Raw genomic sequence first — 26511 nt, forward strand, 5'->3', positions numbered from 1 at the left:
CGGCAGTGGGGCAGTGATGAGTCAGCTCTTAGATGCAGTTTACATATTTATATATATGCAGTGGACCTACTCACTATCTCCTCTGTGTGTGTGTGAGAGAGAAAGAGTATTATGAGTTAATGGGTGCATGGTGTTTGACTTAACCTACTGTATTCTGAATGTATGTGCTGACAGCCTGGCGCCAGTGCCCCCTCCCTGACATTCTTTAAAGGGGTTTAGAAAATCTATGCAAACTGGGAGAGAGGAATTGAAATTCATGTTTCTTTGTCCTCGGTTTCCACAGCTCTGTGGTGGAGCAGAGGTCAGACACGCTGGATCACTACGTTATCAAATATACAAGCTATTATAAGCTCCGATCATCAAATCTAATTGTCTCTACAGTAGCTGAAATAGAATTAAATTCAAAGGTTTCCGCAGTATAATTGCATCAGGAGTAATTATCTGTTGTGCTGTGTCATGCTAATGTGGGACAGAAATATAGATTTCTTTTTAATCAGGCATTTCCAGACCAATTTGCATTTGCCCTCCACTGGGACAAAACATCAGAAATGAGGCAAACCACGTAAAGAATCTTGAATGGAAAAGTCTGTAACGGCAAAGATGGAAGTTGTTTTTTCGAATGTTTCAACCGGTGGCAGCAGGTACAGACAAGATGGACAGATGAGTCAGTGGTGTTACATCACGGTTCCCTGGAAGAAGCTGTAAAAGAGGGATTGAGCCTTATTTTGGGGGCAAGCTCATCAAAATTGCAAGGGTTTTTCTCTCTGGTTTTACTGGTGATTCGAAGGTTTTATGTGTTGATGACCTCTGAAAGTGCAGCTGGGTCTCTCGCCCCATTCATTGACACCTCTTTATCTTGTGTTATTCTCTCCAGCACTGTTGTTTAGTCTGTTAAATTCCTGTGATGCATTATCAATATTCCAGTTACTTTTGAGCCGCTAAAAATGGAGGGACTATGTATAAAAATATCTGCAATTTCTTAACGATAATACAAATTATTTGTTAAACCCCTTAAATTGAATCTACACTTTATTCAACCCATGTCAACTTTGCTTCAAATTCATTGTGGTGGTTGCACAGAGGCCAAATGCCAAATATTGTGTCACTGTCCAAACTGTGCGTACTGTAACCCTGATGATGTAATCAGGGTTATGTATCATGTGACGCCTGTGGTGGGATCTTTGAGTGCAGACCCCTTCGGTCCAATCACAAATGGCAAAAGGTTGTTACCCTGAAAACAAGTTGTCAAAGTGTCAAAGTCCCAAGTGTGAGAGACGATTTGAGGGAATGAGAACAGCTGCTTATGCCATGTCCTCTGGTCTAATGGAAAGATTTAGCTTCTTTGTATTCATGTACAACTTTAACCTAAACACTTACCCATTTTATTTATGAAATACAGGAGTGGGGTTGAAATGTGTTGGACAGCTGGATGGAAACATGGGCGCAGAGGGAGCTGGCAGCCGATCCAGCTGCAGATTGAGGCCTTGTGCTAATGCAGTGGATTAGAGAAGATATTCTGTCAACAGTAAATCCTCCCATTCTCTGTTTTAATCCTGCAGCTGGATCAAGGACACTTACCTCCCGAGAGCTTCGTGTTCATGTGTGTGTGTGGGTCCGCTCATTTGTGATTGGTTTTATAAAGACAAGAGACGGCAACTGTGTGCATGTGTGCGCACGTGTGCGTGTGCAGCAGGGTTTAGATTTGTGACCCTCAGCAGGGTGGAGTGTGCTGGACCTTTTTGAGCTCATGCGTGAATGTGCTCCAATTTGTTAGTGCAAAACATCCAGTCATTCAATCCAATTTTAGCTTGTGTGTGTGTGTGTGTCTGTTTATTGTAGGGTAGTGTTTTTGCTGGTCTAAAAACAGAGTGAATTTTGAGGATGTTCCACAATAAACATTTCCAGAAAAGTAAGGAAACCTCATTGGCTGACGGAATATTCAGATCATAAAAGTGAAATTGAGTACCACAGCGTTTGACTTTTACCAAATTACTTTTACTACTTAAATGTTTCTCGTTAGAACCTTTGTGTGGCACTCAGTATTCCAGTTATAGGCAGATCTGCTGCCTGGTCAAGTGTCTGTATCTGTAGGAGCTTGATGCCGCGCCTCCATCCCCCAATCACATTATTAGAAAGCGTTTATGTTTCATTCCCTTCTCTACCGTCTACTAATGGCTACTTCCAGCAAGTTTTCTCTCACAGGTTTCATGAACTTGACAATGAGTTCAGTGGACTTCAGACGTGATTGTCAGTGACAGATCTGCAGAAAAGTTGTGATCTTGTGGAATCACTGATATGGTACTAGGACTATTTGAAGAGCAAAGAGAGGAACTACCCAGTGTTAGTGTGCTGTTCCTAATAAAGTGCTCAACGAGTGCACACTCTCTCTCTCTCTCTCTCTCACTCTCTGCTGTCTGTATCCCTCTCTCTCCCTCTCACTTTCTAATGGCAGTACATTTCACAGCTAATTCCGGGGGGGGGGGGGGGGAGGAGTCTGTGTGTGAGTGCGCATCTATTCAGTTTGGTCGTGGCAAGAAGGCTGGAGAGAGGGAGGCGGGGGAGCGGCAGCTGATAGATGTGACTGGTGGGGAAGCTGGGACATGATATGGCGTAATCACCTCTCACCATGGCAACCACATTGCCTGTATGTGTGGGGGGAGCGAGAGAGAGAGAGCAAGAAGGAGTGGTGTGTGCGTTTGTGTATTTTATAAGGGCAACAGGAAGTGTTTTTATATCTATCCATTCAGGAAACGGAATTGAACCTGTTAACCTTGCGAAGTAGGTTCTGGTGGAGACGTGTGTTCAGTCATTATGTGGCCGGTTGGTCAGGCCAGGCTTGAAGTGATATTCCAGTTTGGGTTTTGTTCAGGTGCCACTAAACACTGGACATCATGCCTCCTCTTCCCCTTACTCACCACACCTCTATTTTCTCTCCGTCTCTCCTATAGGTCTCCAACCTTCCTCCACCCCTGTCCTCCCTGTGGATAGTAGGACCGCCCCGTCATCACCCCCTCCGCCCCCGGACAGACGAGCGGAAGGATACCTGGACCACCTTTCATCCCTCTTTCCTCGACTCCCTCCGCCCGCATCCCACCTCCACCTCATCCCCTCTTTTTTCTCATCATGGATACCTGTGTGGTTTGCAGGGTTCTCTAGTGCCCACAAGCAAGGCACTGCTCTGCCGTTGACACTTGTGGATACGACAAGATGGACAGGTGTGGCAGGGTGCTGAGAGCGATACATGGAAGACGCAGACATTTGCAGTGGGAACAGGATTTAAAAGAGTGATCAGAGTCAGAGGAAGCGTGGGGACATTGAAGTGCCTTCCCCCGACCCAACGCCAGTGCGCCTGAAGAGATGTGCGGCGAGGAGGACAAACTCCAGACTGTTCTATCAGCTGTTTTTTAAAAGTAGATCTGTTTCGGACACTGCACCGCCCTCGCCATCCCTTCACTCTCACAGCTCCATCCCTCTATCATTTCTCCTCTTTTCATCACTTTTACCTCCCCAACCCTTTAGTGCTTCTTCCGTTTGGTCTAGTGATGTCACATCTGACCTAAAGAGGCCTGACTCCCCCCTCTCCCTCTCCCCTCTCCCCTCTCCCCTCTCCTTTCTTTTCTTCCTTCTACGTGTCTACCAATCCTACACCATTCGACCCTCCCTTGCAACAGCGGTCCTCCCCCCTCGCCCCCGCCCCCATTCATCCTCCCCGTCACCCTCCACCTTCTCTGCCCCATCGTCTCCCCACCACTACCATCATCATCATCATCATCACCACCACCACCACCCTCAGACCCACTCCCACCATCGCCACCAGCTCTCCTCCTCTCCTCCCTTCTCCACCACCTCCTCCTCAGCGGGAACCATGGCGATGGCTGCCACCACCTCCACCTCGTCGTCCCCTTCGGCATCATCGTCGGGGAGCAGCAGCGCCCGGGAACACCTGCTGGCGGTGCGCAGGCGCACGCCGCACATGCGGCCGTACACAATCGGACCCGACAACCTCTGCAGCTTGTCGGGAGCAGTCGGGGGCTCCAGCTCGGGGTCCTCTTCCTCCTCCATGTCGTCAGGGAACCAGCAGGAAACGGCGAGTGTGGGACTCCAGCGGGCCAACAGTGACACGGACCTGGTGACCTCGGACAGCCGCTCATCACTCACGGCGTCTACGTACCAGCTGACTCTTGGTCATAGCCACCTGATCATTTCCTGGGACATCAAGGAGGAGGTAGATGCCACTGACTGGATCGGCCTGTACCACATCGGTGAGCACCTCCAAATCGCCCCCCCCCCTCACTGAAGTACAAAATCACTATATTTACATTTAGTGTTTACAACAGACTCTGCTAACACCCATCAGTCCCCTTAGGAATCAAACATTTTATTTTATTTGGATCTGCAGCAAATTGAACACGTTCATAAACATCCGTTTCTTAAAGAAGACAGATTTTTTTTGGAGGTAAAAGCAAACAAGGCCGATAGTGAACTTTTTACTATCCAGGCATCTTGTGGGTGAAGATGCAACATTTTATTGAACCTCAAATGCACTTCCACTTTATCAGAGCCTCTTCCTGTAACATCACAGCACAGCTCTTACCTCTCCGTTCTTGATTATCCATTATGGTCTATTCTTGCTTGCTCATCATTATCATTCTTGCCAGTCTTCCTCCCTACTTCCTGTCTCTCGCTACCATGATGTCTCTCCCTCTGTCCGTCCACGCACTGATCCTCCTGTTCGCTCCTTCGGTGGCGTAATAAAAAAGATTGCTGCAGGATAGTAATGCAATAGCACTACTGAAGAGGTTGTGACTTGTAACTCATCTCCTCAAGGTTAGAGCATTACCTCAGCCCCTCTGCTGCTGCATTAACTGACTAATGGATAGATCTAGTGTGGCCAGTGTGTCTGTGTGTGTTTGCAGGGAAGAAGATGGTGAGAGAAAGGGAGTACCCTGATAAAAAAGGGATGCTGACTCAGCCGCAGTAGCATATACGAGGAGTATGTTTGCGCATCTCATATTACAGTCTGCCTCTTACACACACCACACGGCTCCTCCTTGTCCTAGACACACGTACTTGTGAATGACATAGGTGGCTGTCTGTCACAAAACAAATTAGCAGAATAAGTGTATTGTGATACCCAGTAGAAAAGACTACTACACTTTAAACCTGCTCACATTAATAATGAGAGTTGGCACTTAAATGTAATCAAATGTGTTATTTCTGTGTCCGCTGGGCTCGGGGTCGACCTGTTCCTCTCAGACTTCCTGGAGGTGTGAAAGAGCAGCTTTCAGCAGCCAGTGTAAAGCGTACTATTTCACACACGCTCAGGTGTCCAACTTTGTGTGTGTGTGTGTGTGTGTGTGTGTTGTGGTGGAGAAGGGATGAGTGCACAATCCTTTATCAGAGAGCGATAGACAGAGGAAGCTGGTGAAAGGTGATCTCTCCATCCCTCCGACCTCTCTGCAGCTCCTCTGCGGTATTGATCCAGGCAGGGGTGGGGGGGTGGGGGGGATTTTTCAGGTTGGCCTCCCCAGAGATAAGCACTGTTTCCAGCCTGGCTGCTGGCCACATTCTCCTGGAGCCACATAACCTCACTCTGCTGTCTGGCTCATGTATGTGTGTCTGTGTGTGTGTGGGGGGGGGAGGGTTGTGTCACACCTCTCAGACTGTAGTTTGTTTATGTGGTTTGGAAGATTGCAGGGTTATCAGGTCAGACAGGTGTGTGTGTGCGTGCGCGTGTGTATATGAGGAATTCGCTGTCACCTACAAAGGCTCAGGGTTTATTGATGGAGACCTGGTGTGACAGGTCAATGTGTGTGTGTGTGTGTGTGTGTGTGTGTGTGTGTGCGTGGCTGACAGACATCAGAGTTGATCCATTAGGACACAGGCCGTTTGTCATCCTTCACACAGGACGTACACATAAATGTTTGATGTCTCTGAATGCGCAGACAGGGATGTTGGTTTATGACCCGAGGGCGGAGTTTCCCTCAGGTACCAGTAAACTCCACCGTGGTTTCTCAATGCACCACGCAGCCTTAGGAGCCTTTGGGTGTGTGGAGAATACACAAGTGAACACTGGATCCACTTAATAATTGTAATGCTTTTGTTATCTGACCTCCCTCTCTCGATTGGAATCAAACAGAAACAGGTTGATCACACAGTAACGTTCAGCTCTTTGCATTATGTCCATGTAAATCATCTCGTGCTGGGGGTGTCCCCACATGTCTCGTCCTCACTGAGCTCCACTGTGTGTGACCTTCCAACACATCCTGTTCTTCCACCTGCTGCTTCACTCATGGAAGCATCTGTGTATGTGTGTGTGTTTTATTAAACCAGAAGGCAGAGGAACATGTGACTATACATATGAATGTAAATGTGTGTGTATTTGTTAGATGAGACGAGTGTGGCCAACGTCTGGGACTCCAAGAATCGTGGCGTGAACGGCACCCAGAGAGGACAGATCGTGTGGAGACTGGAGTCGGGACCTTACTTCATGGAGTGTGAGTGGGCTTCACGGGTCCCTTGTTTGTGCTAATTACACACATTTGTGGTTTAATGTCAGTCGATAAGCGTTTTTGTGTGTGTGTGTGTGTGTGTGTGTGTGTGTGTGTGTGTGCTCTCTACATAGCGGAGACAAAGATCTGCTTTAAATACTATCACGGCGTAAGTGGAGCGCTAAGAGCGTCGACACCTTGTATTACCGTCAAGAACCCTGGAGTGCCGGTATGTATCATCTGAGTGTGTGTGTCAGTCATTACATTACTCCACTCACTCTCTTTCATCATCATCATCTCTCATTTTTTTAATTTACATAATCCTATCAAAATGCTGATCTCCTATTGGTTGTTTCCTCAGGTGGACAGTGAAGGCCATGTGGCAGACCAATCACGCCCTGAGCCCTGTCGGAAACTTGTCAGCTTCACCCTATCAGGTGAGTGGATGGATTCAGGACTTGTGGTTTTCATGTTGGTTCAGTTAACACAGACGCTGACGCCTGTGTGTTCTCCAGACATCCGGGCGCTGGGCCTGAAGAAGGGCATGTTCTTCAACCCGGACCCCTACCTGAAGATGTCCATCCGGCCTGGGAAGAGGAGCGGCCTCCCCAAGTTCACCCACCACGGCCAGGAGAGGCGATCCTCCATCATATCTAATACCACCAACCCTGTGTGGCACGGGGAGGTGAGCACAGACACACACTCTTACTGAAGTGCACACACACCATAGTGTCAGAGAGGGATTGTGGCAATACACAGATATCCTTTGAATGAAGAAACACTAGGTATTTCAGATAATATAATACAACTGTTGAAAATAAAACCATTATTTTCTCACATGTCTTCCTGTAGAAGTACACCTTTGTGGCTCTGATGACGGACGTGCTGGAGATTGAGGTAAAAGACAAGTTCTCCAAGAGCCGACCAATCATCAAGCGGTTCCTGGGTCAGCTGATCATCCCCGTGCAGAGACTTCTGGAGGGGCCGACCGCTGAGTGAGCACACACACACACACACACACACACACACACACACACACACACTCACACACACACACACACACACACACACCTTGGATCTTTAGCGTTTAACAGCAATGCTCAACATAGTTCATCCAATACTAATCCATATCTCCAAATCAGCTCATTGTTCAGGCATGGATTTATTATCGATCTACAACAGAGGACATCATATACTTCTGTCAATTATGATGTACTGTGTGTGTGCAGTATCCTGTATGTTGATGGTGTCAGGAGGTGGGGATGTTTTTTGAACTGTACAAGTTCATATCAACTTTTGCTTGGATTTAGAATATTACTGCTGCAATGAAGGCTGTGAGTAATTTCTCTGCATCTTGTTTATCGATTGGCTGAAACCCTGTGATACTGTGCATTACGCCACATAGGGATGAAAATAGATGTCACCTGTTATCTTGGTATTAGGATCAATGTCTCTTTATGGCAACATGTGGAAAACCTTGTGATGAAAATCAATATTGAAGTCGGGGTTTTATTACTGAAAGGTGGTGCTGGTTGCTGCTGCCTTCCAGCCAGTTTGCATTTGACTTGCTGCACCAAGCTTGTTAAAACAGTCAGGCCTTCCTTCTCCATGCTCGTTCAAACCTTCAGTATATTTGTATTTACTGCGTGTGTGTTCTTCAATGATGTATCATGTACTTTGTGTGTTTGTGTTTGTGTGTGCGTGTGTGTGTGTGTGTGTGTGTGTACAGCGATCAGCCGGTCACCTACAGCCTGTGTCGTCGTCTCCCGACGGACCATGTGAGCGGGCAGCTTCAGTTCAGAGTGGACATCACCTCCAACGGACATGAGGGTAGGTGTCAACCCTTTTTTTTGTGTGTGTGTCTTCTTGTGTACTTTTATGGGGTGATATATATGAGCAACACAACACAACTTTAAACGCTAACACAATATGTTTGAATCCAAGACTTTTAAAAATCAGACATTCGGTACAAAGCAACAAAAACTTGACCTTTGGAATTTCCCTACCAGTCTTAATGCTGAGACAAGCAAACAGTTTCCTTGCTCCAGCTCCCTCATGCATAAGCAACCAGTTGGTGGATTTTGAAGAGTCATCTGGAACCTCTTTCTCAATCATGTTTTTTTTATTTCCTCCTCCTCCCCCTTCCGCTCCTTCCATCAGAGGCCTCCCCAGACACCGGGGCCATCTTGGGCGGCGCCACAAACGGTGACCCCGGCACTCCCTCAGACGACGAAGACCTCCCTCAGCCCTCCTCGTCTTCACGCGGCACATATAGACCTTCTCCCACGGGCTCTGACGAGGGCTCCGTGCTAGTCAATGGTAATTCTTACTACGGTGAGGACAGTGTGTGGAGGGAGCCGGGGCGTGTGGGAGAGGAGGATCTGCTTCCTGTGGCTCAGGGAGGCCACACGCACCGGCAGGTGTCACTCAATGATTACCTGGATGCCATTGAGTCTCCCAGGAGCCCCTTGGACCAACCTCTGGCCGGGCCTTCTCCGAAACTCCGCTCCAGTTTTCCAACGGACACGCGGCTCAATGCGATGCTGCACATTGACTCGGATGAGGACGAAGAGACAGCGGGGCAGCAAAGGGACCAAGCACAGGAAGCAGCCACACAACAAAGCCCAGACTTGGCCTTATCAAGTAGATCAGCTAGATCTGAGTCTCAACAGGGGAACGGGGGATCAAAGTCTGGAGCCGAAAGTGCGTCTGGAGCCTCCGCAGATGCAGGTTCATCCTCTGGTGCTCAGCCTGTATCTGAGTCTGCATCGGTCGAAACTGGAGCTGGAGGTGAAGAAGGTGCAGCTGGAGGTCAGACACCTGCAGGAGCAGCAGCAGCAGCCGAGACTACACCTGGGAGAGAAGAGGCTGCTGGTGCAACAGCTGAGGTGCAGCATGAGACCTCCACAGCCTCCTGCTCGTCTCAGGCGTCAGGGGCTGAAGCGTCCGCAGCGTGTGAGCCGGGGGAGCCTGTGAGGGAATGTACCTGTCAGGAGCAGAGCAGCAGGGTCGGGGCGAGCCAGGAAGTTCCCTACAGCTCCGGACTCGGACCTCTTTCACCAATTCAGGTGAGAAGCTGTACGCAAGATGACGAGACAAAACAAGAGCTTTGAGAAAAGCTGCCGTTAGATGAACTAAATCTCCTCTCCTCTCCTCTCAGGAGGTGGACACGAGAAAAGAAGTGGCTCCGAAGGCCGAGGAGGAGGGGGCGGAGTCCTCCAGCAGCGAGGCCAACGGGCCGGTGGCAGCAGCTGCTCCGACCAGCGGCGACGCGTCTGAGCAAGAAGGAGAGACTTCTGAGGGTAGGTGGTGACTGTGTGTGTAGTGACACAGACACTTATATTTCTAAGGACTATTTTTAACAGTTAAACTTAATTTTTCCATAATAACTAATGGAAGTTTAGAAGGAAAGTGGCAGCTACATCTGATTCATCACAGCAAACTGGAAAAAGCAGCTGGAAATCTGCTGCACTGGTTTATCAGACACACTAAAGGAGAGACTGACATCTGTCAGAATGCATTTGTCATCCTTAGAACATAGCTCATGAGGAAAAGGTACATTATCATAAAACAAAACATAAACAAAATCATCTTATTTCATGTTCGCTGTTGATAATCACTTTCTTATTTCACCATTTTGTATCGTGATCACTGCTTTAATTTATATACTTTGGCAACACAATTTTCTTAAAGGTCTTAAATTGAACCTGAACATTGAGCCATACGGAGGCTGAGGTCAGATGATGAGACTCCTCAGATGTGACACATTACATCTACACTCCAGTAATGAAATATGCCGATTCTATCTGCCGCCACGATCAGCTCCACACAAAAGCACCTTGAAGTCTTCTTGTTAATTACAGGGGCTCAAGCCAGTGGCGGGGACAGGCGGGAGGAGCAGGAGGAGGAGGGAGGGGAGGTGTGGAGGAGGAGGCGCTCCACGCAGACCTCCGGGAGCGGGGCCCAGAACCAGGATGTGAGCATTGCCAGTGAGGGTCAGAGTGGGACGATAGGGGAGAGAGAGACAGGTGAGACAGGTGAGACGCAGAGTGGAGATTGTAGCTCCTTCACTCCAGCCGTCAAATGGTTTATCTTTTCATCTACGTATTATACAGCAGCACTGACACACTGTCACACATTCATCTGCATTTTCTGGTTTCCTGCACAAGTGATTCTGGACACTGTAATGGAAAATTATTACATATCATGACACAACAAGCAATTATCAATTCTGGATGTTTAATTCAAACCGTCTGCGGACGGTTTACAAAGGTCAAGTCACGACAACAGACTTGACCTCAATGGCACAGAGCTCAAACATCACGGTGACAGATATGAGGGCAATGGCAATGAGCTCTCAAAAGTACACTCCATTTATACAATCAGATCCCTCCTCTCCACAGTAAAATACATTTGTCCAATCAGCTTCTCTCCATGTCGTTTACAGGAAGACCAGACATTGGTCTCTGGCGGTCTCTTTGAAGTTTGAACAAGATGCTAAACGCATCTTGTTCCAGACCCTGTGAGTTTCTCAGAGATCTCCTGTCTCTGCAGGTCACACCTATTAGCCTTTGAAGCTCCCTGCTGCAGAAGACTTAATTGGCCCCTGTTGAGAAACCTTTTGTTCACACTAGACTGAGAAGGCCACGTCTATAAGGCCCTTCAAGAGTATTATGCATAGTGTTAACTTGAGCTAAACTCTGACTATGAGTCTTGAACCACCAAAATACATCTTTCAGTAAACTTCTTTCTATATAAATGTAATCTGTTCCATTTAACCATGTCTAAATACAAAATTCCCATCACAATTCCTCCCTTTTTATCCATCTGGGATCAACATCTTTATAACATCTCATCATTTAGATTGGGAATTTTCCAGGATATGTGAATTAAAGAAGTAACACTAGTCTTAGCGCAAAAACAATACAACAGAGTTACACAATTGAAAATGATCAGTTTCTACAAACTTCAATAACGTATTTTACAATTATTAACATGATGATCATCATATTATCAAAATGTTCACTGTATTGGTGCCACACTTCGTCCTGATCGTGTGTCGAACACCTCCTTGTTGAAGAACATCTTGTTTCAGAGACATCTTGTATGCTCTGACTTTGATGATCAGAAATTTGATGTTGTTCCTGCCAAGCATTCGTGAGCAGGGAAACCATCTCTTTTCCCTTGAATGCTTCTCAGTCGTATAATCATGTGTTGCTGATCTCCTGTTGGTGCGGTTGTGTTCAGCGTGTAGCTCTTCAAATGTGTTGCCTCTCCTTGCAACACCTAAAAATTTCAGACTGAAGCTCACACACTGGCACAAAGCACTTCCCGTCCTGTAGATCCACCCCTGGCTCTGGAAATCCTCCTGCGTTGGCCCTCATCTCCAGGTTGACCTCTGCGACCTTCCTGTCATCTGTGTTGAGAGGCATTTGGCTTGCACTCGTTCCATCGACGTCGTCTTCTTCTTCCATCCGCACGTCCTTAAGCACAATCCAGTCTCCTGGTTTCAGGTCACGCAGTCCTCTCTCCATGGATTTAGATAGAATCTCCTCGTCTGCCTGTGGATTTTAAAGAGTACAGGAAACAGTTTAAAACAATATCTACCAGTTTGTTTTTCAATGTGTTTTTCAATGTGTTTGTTATGTTTGTTTTTTACTTCCTTCTCTCTCCACTGTCCCATCCCTGGCGGGATGTGGCATGATGTTGCCTTGTGTTGATACTCATACTCACCAGTATCCATAATGCTATACTTATGAATATGTTACCCTTGTCAGCGGACATCCTTTTGAAATCTTCCATCATGGAATGAGTTCTCCGAACAGTATCTGTTTCACTGCTGGAGAATCCTGTTTAGATGTTTGGGAAACACTTCTGCTTGCATAGAAATCATGTCATAAAACAAAACAGTATTTATTTATTTCCCTAACCTACATTATTTAACTTAATCTTTATTAAACCTCTCTATAAATGATTAAACCGTTTGTTTTGAGGTGGATGTCAATCTTGTAGAATCTGGATGTCCTTATTTTATTTGTAACTCAAATTACATAACTCTGTTAAAAAAGTTTTATTGAATATTATTTAGAGTGTTTCTTGTGTACACCCAATAACCCAATTCATCTATATCCAGCATATGTTACTCCTCTCTCTTGACACACTGACTCCAGTCATGTGTCAATCCAACCTAATGAGAAAACATACACAGGTTGAACAAAATCATCCATATCCCACATCAAAAAGTCCATCGACCACCAAACAAAACACAGTCTATCAAGACTACTTAATTCCTAAACTAATAAACCCAAATCTGCATTCTAAAAAAAAATTTAGTTCGATGTAGTCTTGCTAACCGCTCCTGTAACCCACATTAAATGTCAGTGTTAAGAATCATTCAAATGCCTTCCATGTCCTCTACAGACTGCATACTGTTTGCAACCAGTAACACAGTCAAGGCAAGACAATGGTGTGAAGTCAATCTCATGAATTTCTTCTTCAGCCCAAATCACATGCAGAACCCCCATGCAAACAAGCTATCAGTGTAAATCTTGACACTCTCGCCACTAGCATATTTGCATCTCTTTGGTCCATGCATGTAATGATGGGGACGGTTTTCCTTTGTTTCAAACAGAGTCGTAAAACCCCTCTGTCATTCGTTATCACACTGTGATGCTGAAAACCTGTCATCAAACACTTCAGTTTCACAGTAATCAGCTGTTAACCATTTAAATCTTAATTTGTTCTACTGATATAGTTTAGAATTTCCTAGTTAAAAACTTTCTATTTGTAAATAGTAATGTCTATCATCCAAAACAATACTGTATCATAGCTGAACCTCCTAGCTGTTGAAAAGTGAACGTTATTTTCTCCAGCAAATATCATTGTTACAGCATATGACACTAGTAAAGTCTTATTTCAAAGTATCACACATATCACATTATTCTGTTCTCTCAGAAGCTGCCATTGCTCTGAGACTTGCTTGAAACTTTGCATCTGTTGCTTTTCCCCTAAAGGAAAAAGTTTTTCTGTTTAAACAAAAGATTACTCATATTCCACAAGAAGATTTCAGATATTCTTTTCTATTGCGTCTGCTCTTCTGATCAGACCAAAATCATATATGTGTCCGTTTCACAAACATGATAGTACCTGTTATCAACTCAGAAAAATCAATAATGTTTACAACAAACTAAAAATGTCAATCAATTACATCAAAGAAATACATTTTCATGCAGAAATGTGTTCAGAAACCCCAATGTGATTTAGCATGAAAGAAAATCGTTTGCGATTAACTTTAAACCTTCCTTTTAAAATCTTTTAATTTGATTAAATGTATTTTCTTTTCTTATAGCCAATGTATCTATCAAAAACTACTGAGACAACACCGTATTTACTTATTCTAAATGCAACCAAACTTATTTTATCCTTAATTTACTTACTATATAACCTTTTAAACTAAATTTGTCTTACCAAGTGTTTAGATAAATCTAAGTAAATACCATTTGTGCTCTAATTTGATCTCTCCCCTTGCTCTTTGCAAGAGGATGTTAATTTAGAGGTGAGAAATTTGTCTCGGATCATCCATTGATACGCTTGTGTCAGATCCCCCTTTCTCGTTTAAATAAATGCAGATGTTATTCAACTCTGTCTTCCACTACTGCCCTGCTGTTTTAAAATTTAGCATACTATTCTATCTTCCCCCTAAATTTTACCCAGCAGTAAAGTGACAACAGAGATAAATGTTTGTCTTGCATTTAGCCTCTAACCACATTATTAAACCCCAATGATAAAAATGGATCTATCTACAACCTTTGCATATGTTTTTCTATCATTATGAGCTATATAACATTCATTCTAAAAGTAATATCACACTATTCACACATATTTACTGGTGCTTTTAGTTCCTGAACCTAAAAATAGATTTAATTTGTGTGTTTTTAGCAATTAGTTTTATTGATTTCTAATTTAACTATAATAATGTTAACCATATGCTTTATGTGTAACATTATTTCACATGGTGTCTGCAGCTGTGTTCTTACTTATATGAAGTTTTGTTGAACTTCTCTCTCTCCATCATGGTCTGCTCTTGATGGCTGCTCTGTCTCCATGATCTCCCTCTCAGTGGAAATGTATCCAGATCAGAACCTATTTGGAGAGACTGATACCTGGAGATTATTTCGGTTACTTCCTTCTGTATACTGTCTCTTATGTTGACTTCAGTCAACCAACACTCAAATGCTCTCCAGTCTGGCACAAATAGCTCCACATCTCTCCCTCTTGTTGCTTCTTTGCTTCGTTCTTGTTCAATGAGCAATTTGATCTTAAGTTGCTTCAACTGATTTAAAGTTATGTTCCCTGTGTTTGGAAAATCATAGTTTTTTACCCACAAGCCAAACTGTGTAACACTATAATGACCATACTTCAGAACCATATCTTGAACTGTAGGAGAAGAAATCTGTGGTAAATTCATCTCTGTAATGGTTGTTTATCAATTTAAACTCTGATTTATTCAGTAGAATACGAATCTTTTGGGAATTTAAGTTCTACTGATATGGAAAAGACCCTAATGTTTCAGAATTAATTTCTAAAGCCAATAATTTTCCTATTTCTTAAAAAACGTCTATTTTCAAATTCGTTTTAAGATTGATCTGAATCTTTTTCTTTTTCTTTTGATATAAGCCTTTAAAACTTACACATATATCCCAAATATGATTGAAATTATACTCACCTTATTCCAGTGTTGAGAATTCCAAGAAATCCTCTCTCACTCACTCCTCACTTTTTCTTTTTCAGCTGTAATTCTCAGATTAGTCTCATCAAATCATGCATGTTACTTGTATCAAATCATCAACATTTGTGTAACGTTGATAGTAACCTTTCACCTTCAAAACACTTTTTAAGAGACAATGAGAAAAACCCCGTCAGTTATAATATTGCCACTGTAATCACCTCTTGTAATTACTAAGTTTTAATTTTAATTCCTCTAATACAATTCTAAAACTCTGCATGAATCAAATCGCCTTAGAGAAAACTTCATTTCACATTTCTCTTAAACAAGACACATGCAGGTATAAAATGTATGGGAATTTATCAGATTTTTCAACAGATAGCTATGCTGAGACGATACAGACCTGGCCTAGGTCTCTCTGTCACAGCTTTTCCTCCATTTCAAAATAATAATACTATTATATATTTATATTCTACTCTTCTGCTTGTTTACAATAACTATGAGCATGCCGCAGCGCCCAATATTAAAGTAATTTAGCATTAAACTCTTTCGCTAAACCCTGTTTAACATTTTGATCTTTTTTTGAAAAGAATCTTAACCTATTAAGCTTATTGTGAATCCTATACCGGTCTCTAAGACCTCCTTAGTATATACACGTCTGTAACTCACTTCCCTGAATGAGTGAATTTCTTTGGACCTTTTTCCTTAAAAGATCTAAAAACAAGAATTATACTTTACCAGAATGAAACTGCTTGCCTGTCCCAGTCGGTTCTTTAGCCCACCTCAGTGAGCACTCCGGATTCTCAGAACATCAGGCCCACTGAAATAATAAAGGTTTAGTTCCAAACGTACTGCCCCGGCGCAATTACCTACCCTCAGCACCGAGAGCCAGAGTCGCTCACGTGGATGTCACTGCCAACAACAGCCAAATGTAATGGAAAAATTATTACATATCATGACACAACAAGCAATTATCAATTCTGGATGTTTAATTCAAACCGTCTGCGGACGGTTTACAAAGGTCAAGTCACGACAACAGACTTGACCTCAATGGCACAGAGCTCAAACATCACGGTGACAGATATGAGGGCAATGGCAATGAGCTCTCAAAAGTACACTCCATTTATACAATCAGATCCCTCCTCTCCACAGTAAAATACATTTGTCCAATCAGCTTCTCTCCATGTCGTTTACAGGAAGACCAGACATTGGTCTCTGGCGGTCTCTTTGAAGTTTGAACAAGATGCTAAACGCATCTTGTTCCAGACCCTGTGAGTTTCTCAGAGATCTCCTGTCTCTGCAGGTCACACCTATTAGCCTTTGAAGCTCCCTGCTGCAGAAGACTTAATTGGCCCCTGTTGAGAAACCTTTTGTTCACACTAGACTGAGAAGGCCACGTCTATAAGGCCCTTCAAGAGTATTATGCATAGTGTTAACTTGAGCTAAACTCTGACTATGAGTCTTGAACCACCAAAATACATCTTTCAGTAAACTTCTTTCTATATAAATGTAATCTGTTCCATTTAACCATGTCTAAATACAAAATTCCCATCACAACACTTTCAAGACTTTATTAATATTCAAATGGGTTGTTCCCACCTCAAGTGTATATTTTATGCTGCCACAAAGTTCATATAAGACGAGCATCTGGAGCAGCGTGTCTCCAGGTCGGAGGATTGAGGCATCGGGGAGTATTAATGAACCACTGGAGCATTATTCAGATTAGAGCAAGTTCTCTGCAGCTGCCAAAAAAGCTGCTGGATTACACAGAGGAGTATTTAACAGTATTAGATAATAGCAGATACCAGTGTTGTGCAGCTGAAGCAGCTGCAGGATCTGATCTGGTGCTCGGAGGGTCACCAGGTTTTGCTGCTGATGGTGAAGGAGCTCTGTGGAAATAAATCGTGAGTCTTCTCATTCTTCAAGCGAGGCAGTTTATACAGAGCGCACGCGTGTGTGTGTGTGTGTGTGTCTGGTATGCAGGTGCCACAGCTCAGGTCAATGGCCACCAGTCTGTTCGCTCCCTGCCATCCATCCGCCATGACATTAATCGATACCAGAGAGTGGACGAGCCGCTGCCACCCAGTAAGTGTGTGTGTGTTCGGTGTGTGTTCGGTGTGTGTTCGGTGTGTGTGTGTGTGTGTATCGCAGTACATTAGTATTTAATCTGAAGAAAGGTCAGTTCAGCACCAACTACAGAAAAAGTCCTGTGTGTTCTCTATGTTGCACATCTTGTCTTAAGTGTTTGAAAAGCTGAGTCATCACCAACACTTTACTTTAGAATAAATCATTTATAAAACACTGTAATGTAATCGTAAGCAGGTTTTTGGTTGACATGGCAAGACAATACAAGAATAAAGTCGTAGTATAATAAGAAAAAGGTTTGAGACAAAGACAACGAGAGAAAGGAAACCAACAACAAAGAGAACCTGTGCTCACCGTTTGCAGATGTACCCGACGATAAGCTCACAGTCCACTACCAAACATTTCCTCTTCCACTAAAGAGCCAATTTCCTCCATGTCTGTGTGTCTGTTCTTTCGTCAGAATACACACAGTTTGCTACTAGATCTTATTCATCATGCAGTAGCAAATGTCAGCATTCAAGTCCAAACATCATAAAGAAGTAACCTGCAACAGATGGGATGTCCTCCTCTCATCATCATGGAGTCAGTCTGGAATTACATGATCACTCTGTATGAAGATAATTGAAACTATTCATAGCATCTTTACTTTACCTTTTTGCACAGGACTGTTACTAATGATTTACATTTTATAATGACACTTAAAGCTTATAATAATTTCCCCCTCAGCATTTCACATAAATGTTAAGGTCATGAAGTTTTCCAATCAGTTCATTTCATACAGCTGCAGTCCAGTTTCTGTGTGATGTCAATATGAAAAGAAATACAGAAGACCCCTAGAAAATATGAAACTGATCCACTTTCTATTCTATTTTGACTTCACTACCGACAGGTGAAGCTGCAGAAATTCAAAACATGCAAAATACCAACTGCACCTTTGTTTGTTGAGAAAACCAAACCACTGCGCTTTCCAGCCTGGCCTCACTGTCATTGTGTTGTTGCTTTTGTTGTCGCGCGTGTGCGAACCAGACTGGGAGGCTCGCATCGACAGCCACGGTCGCATCTTCTACGTGGACCACGTGAACAGGACCACCACTTGGCAGCGGCCCACGGCTCCCCCCGCCCCACAGACCCTCCAGAGGTCCAGCTCCATACAGCAGATGGAGCAGCTGAACCGCAGGTCAGACACACACACACACACACACACATACTGTATGCTCAGCCTCAAACTGGACATGCAGGCAACACAGTTCAAAATAATGGAGTCTCCGCTTGGTTATTTTGGTGTTTAATGCAGACTCACACACACATTTTCCAGGTATCAGAGTATACGAAGGACGATAACCAATGACAGCAGACCAGAGGAGCCTCCGGCCAATGAGCTGCTGGTGGATGAGACTGACACGCACCCCTCAATGCCAGGTGATCCCCTCACTTCAGTTCACATTCTGCAGTAAAACGTGTCTGTCAACCTTGATTTGTGCACTAACACAGTGTACCTGTGTGTGTGTGTGTGTGTGTGTGTGTGTGTGTGTGTGTGTGTGTGTGTGTGTGTGTGTGTGTGTGTGTGTGTGTGTGTGTTGCAGAGCTGCGTAGGGACAGCAGCGTGGCTCAGTCGTCCAGTTCCCGGTCTCGCCTCACCCTGCTGCTCCAGTCTCCCAGCGCCAAGTTCCTCGCCAGCCCCGACTTCTTCACTGTGCTGCATTCCAACCCTGTGCGGGCACTTGTTTTATTTTTCCTTCTCCCTCATCTTCCCCCCGCTTTTCTTTTACTTTCACCTTCCTCTCATAGATCACACTGGTTTAATGGAATCAGAAAAAGGGGAAGGTTATGTGTTTGGTATATATACGCGTATATATGTTTCACTATTTATCATTTGGGGGTTTTGGTTGTAGATTTGTATCCATTTACAAACACAAGACAATGTGTTAGTTACCAAACGGCTCTTTCATCTCGTTCCTTCTCCTCTGTTTTGTCTCTTTCCTCACTTTTAAATCTTCTTCTCCTTTTCTTTTCATTTTTTTCTTCTTCTCCCCCCCCCCCTCACCGTCTCTCGCTCAGAGTGCCTACCGCATGTTCGCCACCAACACGTGTCTGAAGCATATGATCAGCAAGGTTCGTCGGGATGCTCACCACTTTGAGCGCTATCAGCACAACCGGGACCTGGTGGCCTTCCTCAACCTGTTCACCAACAAACAGCTGGAGCTGCCCAGAGGCTGGGAGATGAAGCACGACCACACCGGCAAGGTAGAGCAGCGCACGAGGTCAGAGTGTCTCAAGCTTCTAAAAACATTGATATAGCCGCCAATAACTATTCTCCATGTAGCCTTTCTTCGTGGACCATAACTGCCGAGCCACCACCTTCATCGACCCCCGGCTGCCTCTCCAGAGCACTCGGCCCCCGAGCATCCTGACTCACCGCCAGCACTTGACCCGCCAACGCAGCCACAGCGCCGGGGAGGTCAGCCCACGACGACTGGTAAGAAAAAGACGCACACAGCTGCTCTCCCTTTCAAAGAGCATTTACGATGCAGGAGAACCAAACTGTTCTCTGAAGCCAGAAGAGAAAACGTCTTCTTCTCGTTCCTGTAGGTGGGTGAAGACCCTCGTCATGCCGGACCTCCCGTCGCGCCGCGGCCTTCCAGCACCTTCACCTCTGCCAACAGGGGTCAGTGCCAAGACATTATGCCAGTGGGTCAGTATCCACACAGCACAACACACACACAAACACACAGCCGCTCAGAGATTACAAAAACTGTCCCAACAACTTTGTGTCCCCGCGTCTTTTAGCTTACAACGACAAGATTGTGGCATTTCTTCGACAACCAAACATCTTTGAGATTCTGCAGGAGCGACAGGCCGACATCACCCGGAACCATCCACTCAGGTACTCGCTCTGGGCTTATAGAGTTGTATTTGAGCACTGATAGCTGTAGGACAGCAGCATCACTCATAGCTGAACGTTGTTATGACAACAGGGAGAAGGTGCAGCTGATACGAACAGATGGAGTGTCAGGATTGGCCCGGCTGTCAGGAGATGCAGACCTCGTCATGCTGCTAAGGTGTGATTCCCTTGCTTCCTTCCCCATTTAATTCGTAATAGTTGTTTCCACTGTGGCATTTTTCTCTTCTCTTATAATTGACTTGTCTTTTGCTGTTTATGTCTCCTGGCTGCAGCCTGTTTGAAGATGAAGTCATGTCTTACGTGCCTCCTCACGCCTTACTTCACCCCAGCTACTGTCAGTCACCTCGGGGATCCCCTGTCGCCTCTCCACAGAACTCACCTGGTAGGAGAGTCCAGTCACACACCTACACTGCATGAATTAAAAACTGCAACTGAGGTCAACACATATATATGCATTAGCTGAAATCTTTCCTTTTGAAGGAGGAAAACAGGTTATTGAACAGAAAGCATTTCTTTTAGAGACCCACACGTCTTGCAGAGCAGAAAAAGTAATATGTAACCTCCACACCCACATGTTGCATCTTTAGAAATAAAGCAGAAGACCTTGCACTGTGGTTTAAAGGGTTTTACTCACAGTGACTGCACACAGCTCTCCAGAAGCCTCAGAAAAGTCTGACACACCCTCTAAAAAGAGTTGACAAAACGTTTTATAGAGGTCCTGAAATTAAAGCATAGACCAAATTCATAACAAGTTATTGAGCATTCTGTCCTTTCCGTCCTTGTAGGAACTCAGAGAGCGAACGCCAGAGCTCCAGCTCCCTACAAGAGAGACTTTGAGGCCAAACTGCGCAACTTCTACAGAAAGCTTGAAACTAAGGGTTACGGCCAAGGACCAGGCAAACTAAAGTAAATGCTATTCGGTTTCTTTGTATTTACATGTGTACTTCTGTGTGTGTGTGTGTGACTGTCAACTTGACTGTGCGTGTGCCTCAGGTTGATCATCCGTCGTGACCATCTGCTGGAAGATGCCTTCAACCAGATCATGTGCTATTCCCGTAAAGACCTGCAGCGCAGCAAGCTCTACGTCAGCTTTGTTGGGGAGGAGGGGTGAGTGTGCATGTGACATCATTTCCTGTACATACACCTAGCTAATGTGTCATATCTTGATATTATAAATCTTTAGGTCTCTTAATTTAAAACGTCCACTGAACATTACGTTTCACTTATTTATTTATGATCTCACAGTCGAGGCTCCAAATGCTCAATATAACGAATTTGTTTCCAGGATATTTTGGGTTCATTGTGTGTGTGTGTTGTGTGTTTGTGTGTCTGTGTGTTGCAGATTGGACTACAGCGGGCCTTCCAGAGAGTTCTTCTTCTTGGTATCCAGGGAGCTGTTCAACCCTTATTATGGTCTGTTTGAATACTCTGCCAACGACACGTACACTGTTCAGATCAGCCCCATGTCCGCCTTCGTTGACAATCACCATGAATGGTGAGATTCACTGTACACACACACACACACTCACACAGACACAGACACACATGCACACATATACGATACTATTATCATACTAATAATCTTCATGTGTGTGTTTCAGGTTTCGGTTCAGTGGTCGTATTCTGGGTCTGGCTCTGATCCATCAGTACCTGCTGGATGCCTTCTTCACCAGACCTTTCTATAAAGGCCTGCTGCGCATGTACGTACTGATACTGTGTGTCGACACTTTGAAACACTACAGACTAGTTGCGCTTCTGTGACACAATAGGTCTTCAAATGCACTGAGTTGGGACACACAGTTACATTTCACTATTCTAAAGCAGTAGTTGAGAATCACTGATTTACAGTACCCCTGCATATAAAACTGGTAGTGGAGTACACACACACATACACACTAAGAAATGTACCCACACAAGTGATTTACGCTCCCATTTTCCACCATGCAGTCCATGTGACCTGAGTGACCTGGAGTACCTGGACGAGGAGTTTCATCAGTCTCTTCAGTGGACCAAGGACAACGACATAGAGGACATCCTGGAACTCACCTTCACCGTCAATGAAGAGGTCTTCGGACAGGTCAGAAAATTGTTGACTTATTAAAACATACAATAATCAAATATAATGGATAGAAGAAGAAGTAACACGATGTGCTCAGAAAACAACTGTATTTATTTTATATATACAGATACATTTCAAGATAATTTGGGGTTTTTATTTATTCAGCTAAAACTATTTAAAGGATCTAAAATGTGTGTGTGTTCCCACAGATAACAGAGAGAGAGCTGAAGCCCGGTGGAGCCAACATCCCTGTGTCGGAGAAGAACAAGAAGGAATACATCGAGCGGATGGTGAAGTGGAGGATAGAGAGAGGGGTGGTGCAGCAGACTGAGAGTCTTGTCAGAGGCTTCTATGAGGTGCAGTACTGCTTCACTGTGACTTCTTTAATTATCGAGCCCCTGATACTTCAATTATCTGGATGAATATTTGTACATATGAAACTCACTTAAATAGAACAATGTGTGTGTGTGTCATCCAGGTCGTGGATGCCAGGTTGGTGTCGGTGTTTGATGCCAGGGAGCTGGAGCTGGTGATCGCCGGCACAGCTGAGATCGATTTATCCGACTGGAGGAACAACACGGAGTACAGAGGAGGTATGGACGTTTCTTTCCTCATGCAAACAATACATGTGTGTTTCTCTTCTTCATGAGCATTTCTTTATGATAATTTACAAGCACACTCTTGTCGTTCGCCATCATCGTGATCCTGTTGACCCCAGTTACATGACATGGTTTGCTATGTACAGGTTACCACGACAACCACATCGTGATCCGGTGGTTCTGGGCGGCGGTGGAGAGGTTCAACAATGAACAGAGACTGCGACTTCTGCAGGTAGGCATGTGTGAATGTGCAAGACAGGACAGAGACTTGTGACTGCAGTTACTGAGTGAGTCTCATCCCATGCCCCTGTGTCCAACCTGTCTTTCTCTGTGTCTTCTCTGCGTCTTCAGTTCGTCACCGGGACGTCCAGTATTCCATACGAAGGCTTCGCGTCCCTGCGAGGAAGCAACGGCCCCCGCAGGTTCTGTGTGGAGAAGTGGGGGAAGGTCACCTCGCTGCCCAGGTAAACACAGGGAAGAGCCCGCAGCACAAATCTCATCATGTCTAGATTTTGATGAGATGATGTCTCCCAGGGCCACTTATGATCTGCCAGCAGGACATCAGTTTTAACCTCATGTCCCTGATCATCTCACACCTTGTCCTGTGGCCTCTCTCCAGAGCTCATACCTGTTTCAACCGGCTGGACCTTCCACCGTACCCGTCCTTCTCGATGCTGTTTGAGAAGATGCTGACCGCCGTGGAGGAGACGAGCACCTTCGGGTTGGAATGAGACCCTCGACTTCTCACCTGCCCAACTCTCAACTTCCCCCAAGACACCTGATGGTTGTGGAATGAAGAAACCACATAGAACAGCTGCTGGAACAAGAGGGCATTATTATCTGGGTTTAGAATCTACTTAAGGGTTTAAATTAAATTTATAGCGGGCGATATTTTATATGAGAAGACTTTTGATCCATAAAGTGACACTGACCTGTGTCATGTTATCATGTTCTTATTGCACCTGCACGTATTTCGCACCTGCTTAGTAACACACACGTTGGGACGAGTTAAAAGACCCACTCTGCCTTCCGGGACGGGGATCAGAACAGCCAGGATTTGACCAAAATCTTAGACGAGGATGTCTTTTGTTTTCATTTCCTCTTTGATACCGTGTACAAATGTACAAATCACCTGAAGCAACCACTGCCTTCACTGCAGAATCTGAGTGGATTCAGCCTCTTTTATTCTACTTCTCTCGGACCTTGAAGGATTGCTCGGCCTGTCCAGAACGATCAGTGACGGACTCGTTGTAGTGTGGCGTCCTCGTGTGGCACATTGAAAGAACTGCAGTCCCGCAGTCGGTGCTTTTTCTTTTCCTCTTTCTTTTTCAGAACCTTTGAGAGAAAGGCAGTTGCCCCCCCTTGAGGTAACTTTTGCTACAGTTGGTGGGATTTTTCCAGTGAACTTTACCCACAGCTGATTTTGGAGCCCAAACAGAAGCTTTGGTATCGTTGTTACAGTATTTTCATCTAAAAGAAGAAGTGATTTTCTAATGACGTGTGGCAGTGACATGTTGTGATTTGAATGTAACTAACTTTAAGATGTAGATTGTGTGGGGAGGGATTTTTATTTTGACCAGATCTGGATCAACTGGAGGACAGAACGATATCAAGCCAGCACTTAATGAGTTCATAAGTTAATAAGTTAATGATTAGATTCAGTAACATTCAACAAGTTAATTTACTTTGAGATTGATTTGAAACGAGCTTTGATCCAGGTCTGTTTCGTACAGTGTGTTGAGACTAACCCCATTTCATGATTTATAGATTGAAAGAAATTTGTATGGTCAAATGTACCAAGCAAATTAAATCATTCATATGGGTGGGGTGGGTCTCTATATAGTACCCTAAAGTGCATTATAGTGCATTCTAAAGATGCTCAAATCAAAGTTGTGCATTTACAGAAGTAGCATGGCTGAAAGTGAAGTGGTGAATGCATCCGTTCAGTTGCAGCAAGGACGATAATGCTTGGCTGACTTTACGATAATGGACTCATCTTGTCCATTTCAGTGCTTAGGGACACAGTGCTGAGTGGAAATTCATTATTTTACCATAACACCTGGAAGAGGCTCGAAGAATTGGAGAGCCAGGCCCCATAGCAGTGAGCTGGCAGCTGCTAGTGCCCCCCCCCCCCCCCATGCTGACCTCTGGATCCAGCCACACATACACCGATCAGAAGCTCTTCTATAACTGCTGGTGCCAGCTCATGTGGTTAAATAAGTCTGATTTGTTACATACTCAAAAAAAGACTTGACAGCCGCTAATGTATTAACTGGCATCAAAACATTTATTTTGTATATTTGCTGTTGCTCATTAGAAAAATTCATTCTCTTGTCATTATTTCATTATTATTATTACTGGCTTGTTATTCACATTTTGCACATTATGATTAGATTCTCCACAAAAGCTCCAAGTCCCTGTGTTTCCTTTTCTCTCTCTCTCTCTCTCGTGATGGTGACCACTTGCGTGTTTGTTCCACTGACTCTCATCACACGTTCTGTAAAACCTCACTTTGTTACTATTATGATGGTGAATGAAATTAAAAGTGAAGTTTAAATGTTCATACAACCAGGTTGTTAAGTGGAGGTCACAGGAAGAGCTGGGAGCAGGCACACAGTAAAAAAAAAAACATGCTGTCATTTTGTATAAAAATCATTTGAAGGAGCTTTGCAGTGAATCTCTTTTCTCTTTTCTACTTTGAGATACTTGTCACTGCCCTCTTCTGTCACATTCCTCCCTGCACTATGAATGTAAGCACGCCTCGAACTGCCTCTCCGCACCACAACTGTACAACCAAGCTCAGGCCTTCAACAGTGAGAAGTCCACTGCTGAGGTGCTGAGCCAGAACGGACCCTTCTCAACGCCTCATGTTATACACAAGGCAATATCCGACTCTATGGAAGCCCATTTCTGAGAAAAGAAACAAATCTGCACCACAAATTATCTCATAGTTTTATCTCAAAATTTGACTAATTCGGTGATAATGTGACATAATCCTGACGTCCTTGTTTCACTCATTTTGACTTAGCCTGTTACATTGTAGTATCATAGTATAAGACCTGGTTTTGGTTTTATCATAGTCATATTTAAATATTTCTTGCACTTTTCTTCATGTCCTGATGGAAATTGGCTTCTATAAGACAAAGTCACTACACACAGACAGAAACGTTGCCTTTTTAAGTGCGCAAATTGATCTTGTTGAAATTACACAGTACGTTTTGTGCAAAACCAGTTAAGTTTCATATGTGAATTCAGTTCAGTTGGATGAAATCGATCCATTCTCACAATAAAATAAGAGTTCAAGTATTCCCCTCACTGAATGCACTGCCCTCTGTCTGTCTAACCAAAGCTGTGAGCCTTAACGGGCTGACTCACATTTCACACTCTTGTCTTTCTGTACAGTCCACCTCACTTTTAAATATGAATGTTTGTCAGCAGTCCTCTCCTGAAATAAAGTCTCATCTCTCTATGCAAACTTTGTCTTCTTTGCCTCCAAATGCAACTTGAGACAACAGGGACTCTGTGGTCCAAATGACGAGACTATTTAATTAGCTTTTTTTATTTACCACTTTGTTCATTAATTGAATTGTTCTCTTTTAATGGGACACTCGAAATTGAAACGGAACTCGACTGAGCCCCGGAACTTATCA

At 44.3% G+C, this 26511-nt stretch overlaps 1 protein-coding gene across 1 annotated transcript; it reads left to right on the forward strand.

Annotated features, from left to right (window-relative positions):
- Positions 1–3732: 3732 nt before the first annotated feature.
- On the forward strand, positions 3733–26330 carry hecw2b (HECT, C2 and WW domain containing E3 ubiquitin protein ligase 2b). The gene is made up of 30 exons (XM_061066819.1): positions 3733–4262; positions 6390–6497; positions 6626–6720; positions 6853–6928; positions 7007–7176; positions 7344–7486; positions 8221–8321; positions 8652–9559; positions 9652–9793; positions 10355–10519; positions 17200–17301; positions 18328–18478; positions 18617–18720; positions 18885–19012; positions 19360–19545; positions 19625–19777; positions 19891–19993; positions 20089–20185; positions 20277–20360; positions 20476–20585; positions 20989–21109; positions 21197–21310; positions 21546–21698; positions 21805–21903; positions 22151–22280; positions 22472–22618; positions 22741–22855; positions 23008–23093; positions 23213–23325; positions 23481–26330. The coding sequence occupies exons 1-30, from the start codon at positions 3866–3868 to the stop codon at positions 23590–23592; spliced, it is 4713 nt and encodes a 1570-aa protein (XP_060922802.1). The 5' UTR covers positions 3733–3865; the 3' UTR covers positions 23593–26330.
- Positions 26331–26511: the final 181 nt, after the last annotated feature.

This window comes from Limanda limanda, chromosome 23, assembly GCF_963576545.1.
Source record: "Limanda limanda chromosome 23, fLimLim1.1, whole genome shotgun sequence".
Lineage (NCBI taxonomy): Eukaryota > Metazoa > Chordata > Actinopteri > Pleuronectiformes > Pleuronectidae > Limanda > Limanda limanda.

Excerpts from the sequence above, each read along its gene's own strand:
- hecw2b (XM_061066819.1), top strand. The coding sequence starts at position 3,866 with ATGGCGATGGCTGCCACCACCTCCACCTCGTCGTCCCCTTCGGCATCA. Across the intron at positions 6,498-6,625 it reads GGGACCTTACTTCATGGAGT|CGGAGACAAAGATCTGCTTT; the intron begins GTGAGTGGGCTT and ends CTCTCTACATAG. Across the intron at positions 19,994-20,088 it reads CCAAGACATTATGCCAGTGG|CTTACAACGACAAGATTGTG; the intron begins GTCAGTATCCAC and ends CGCGTCTTTTAG.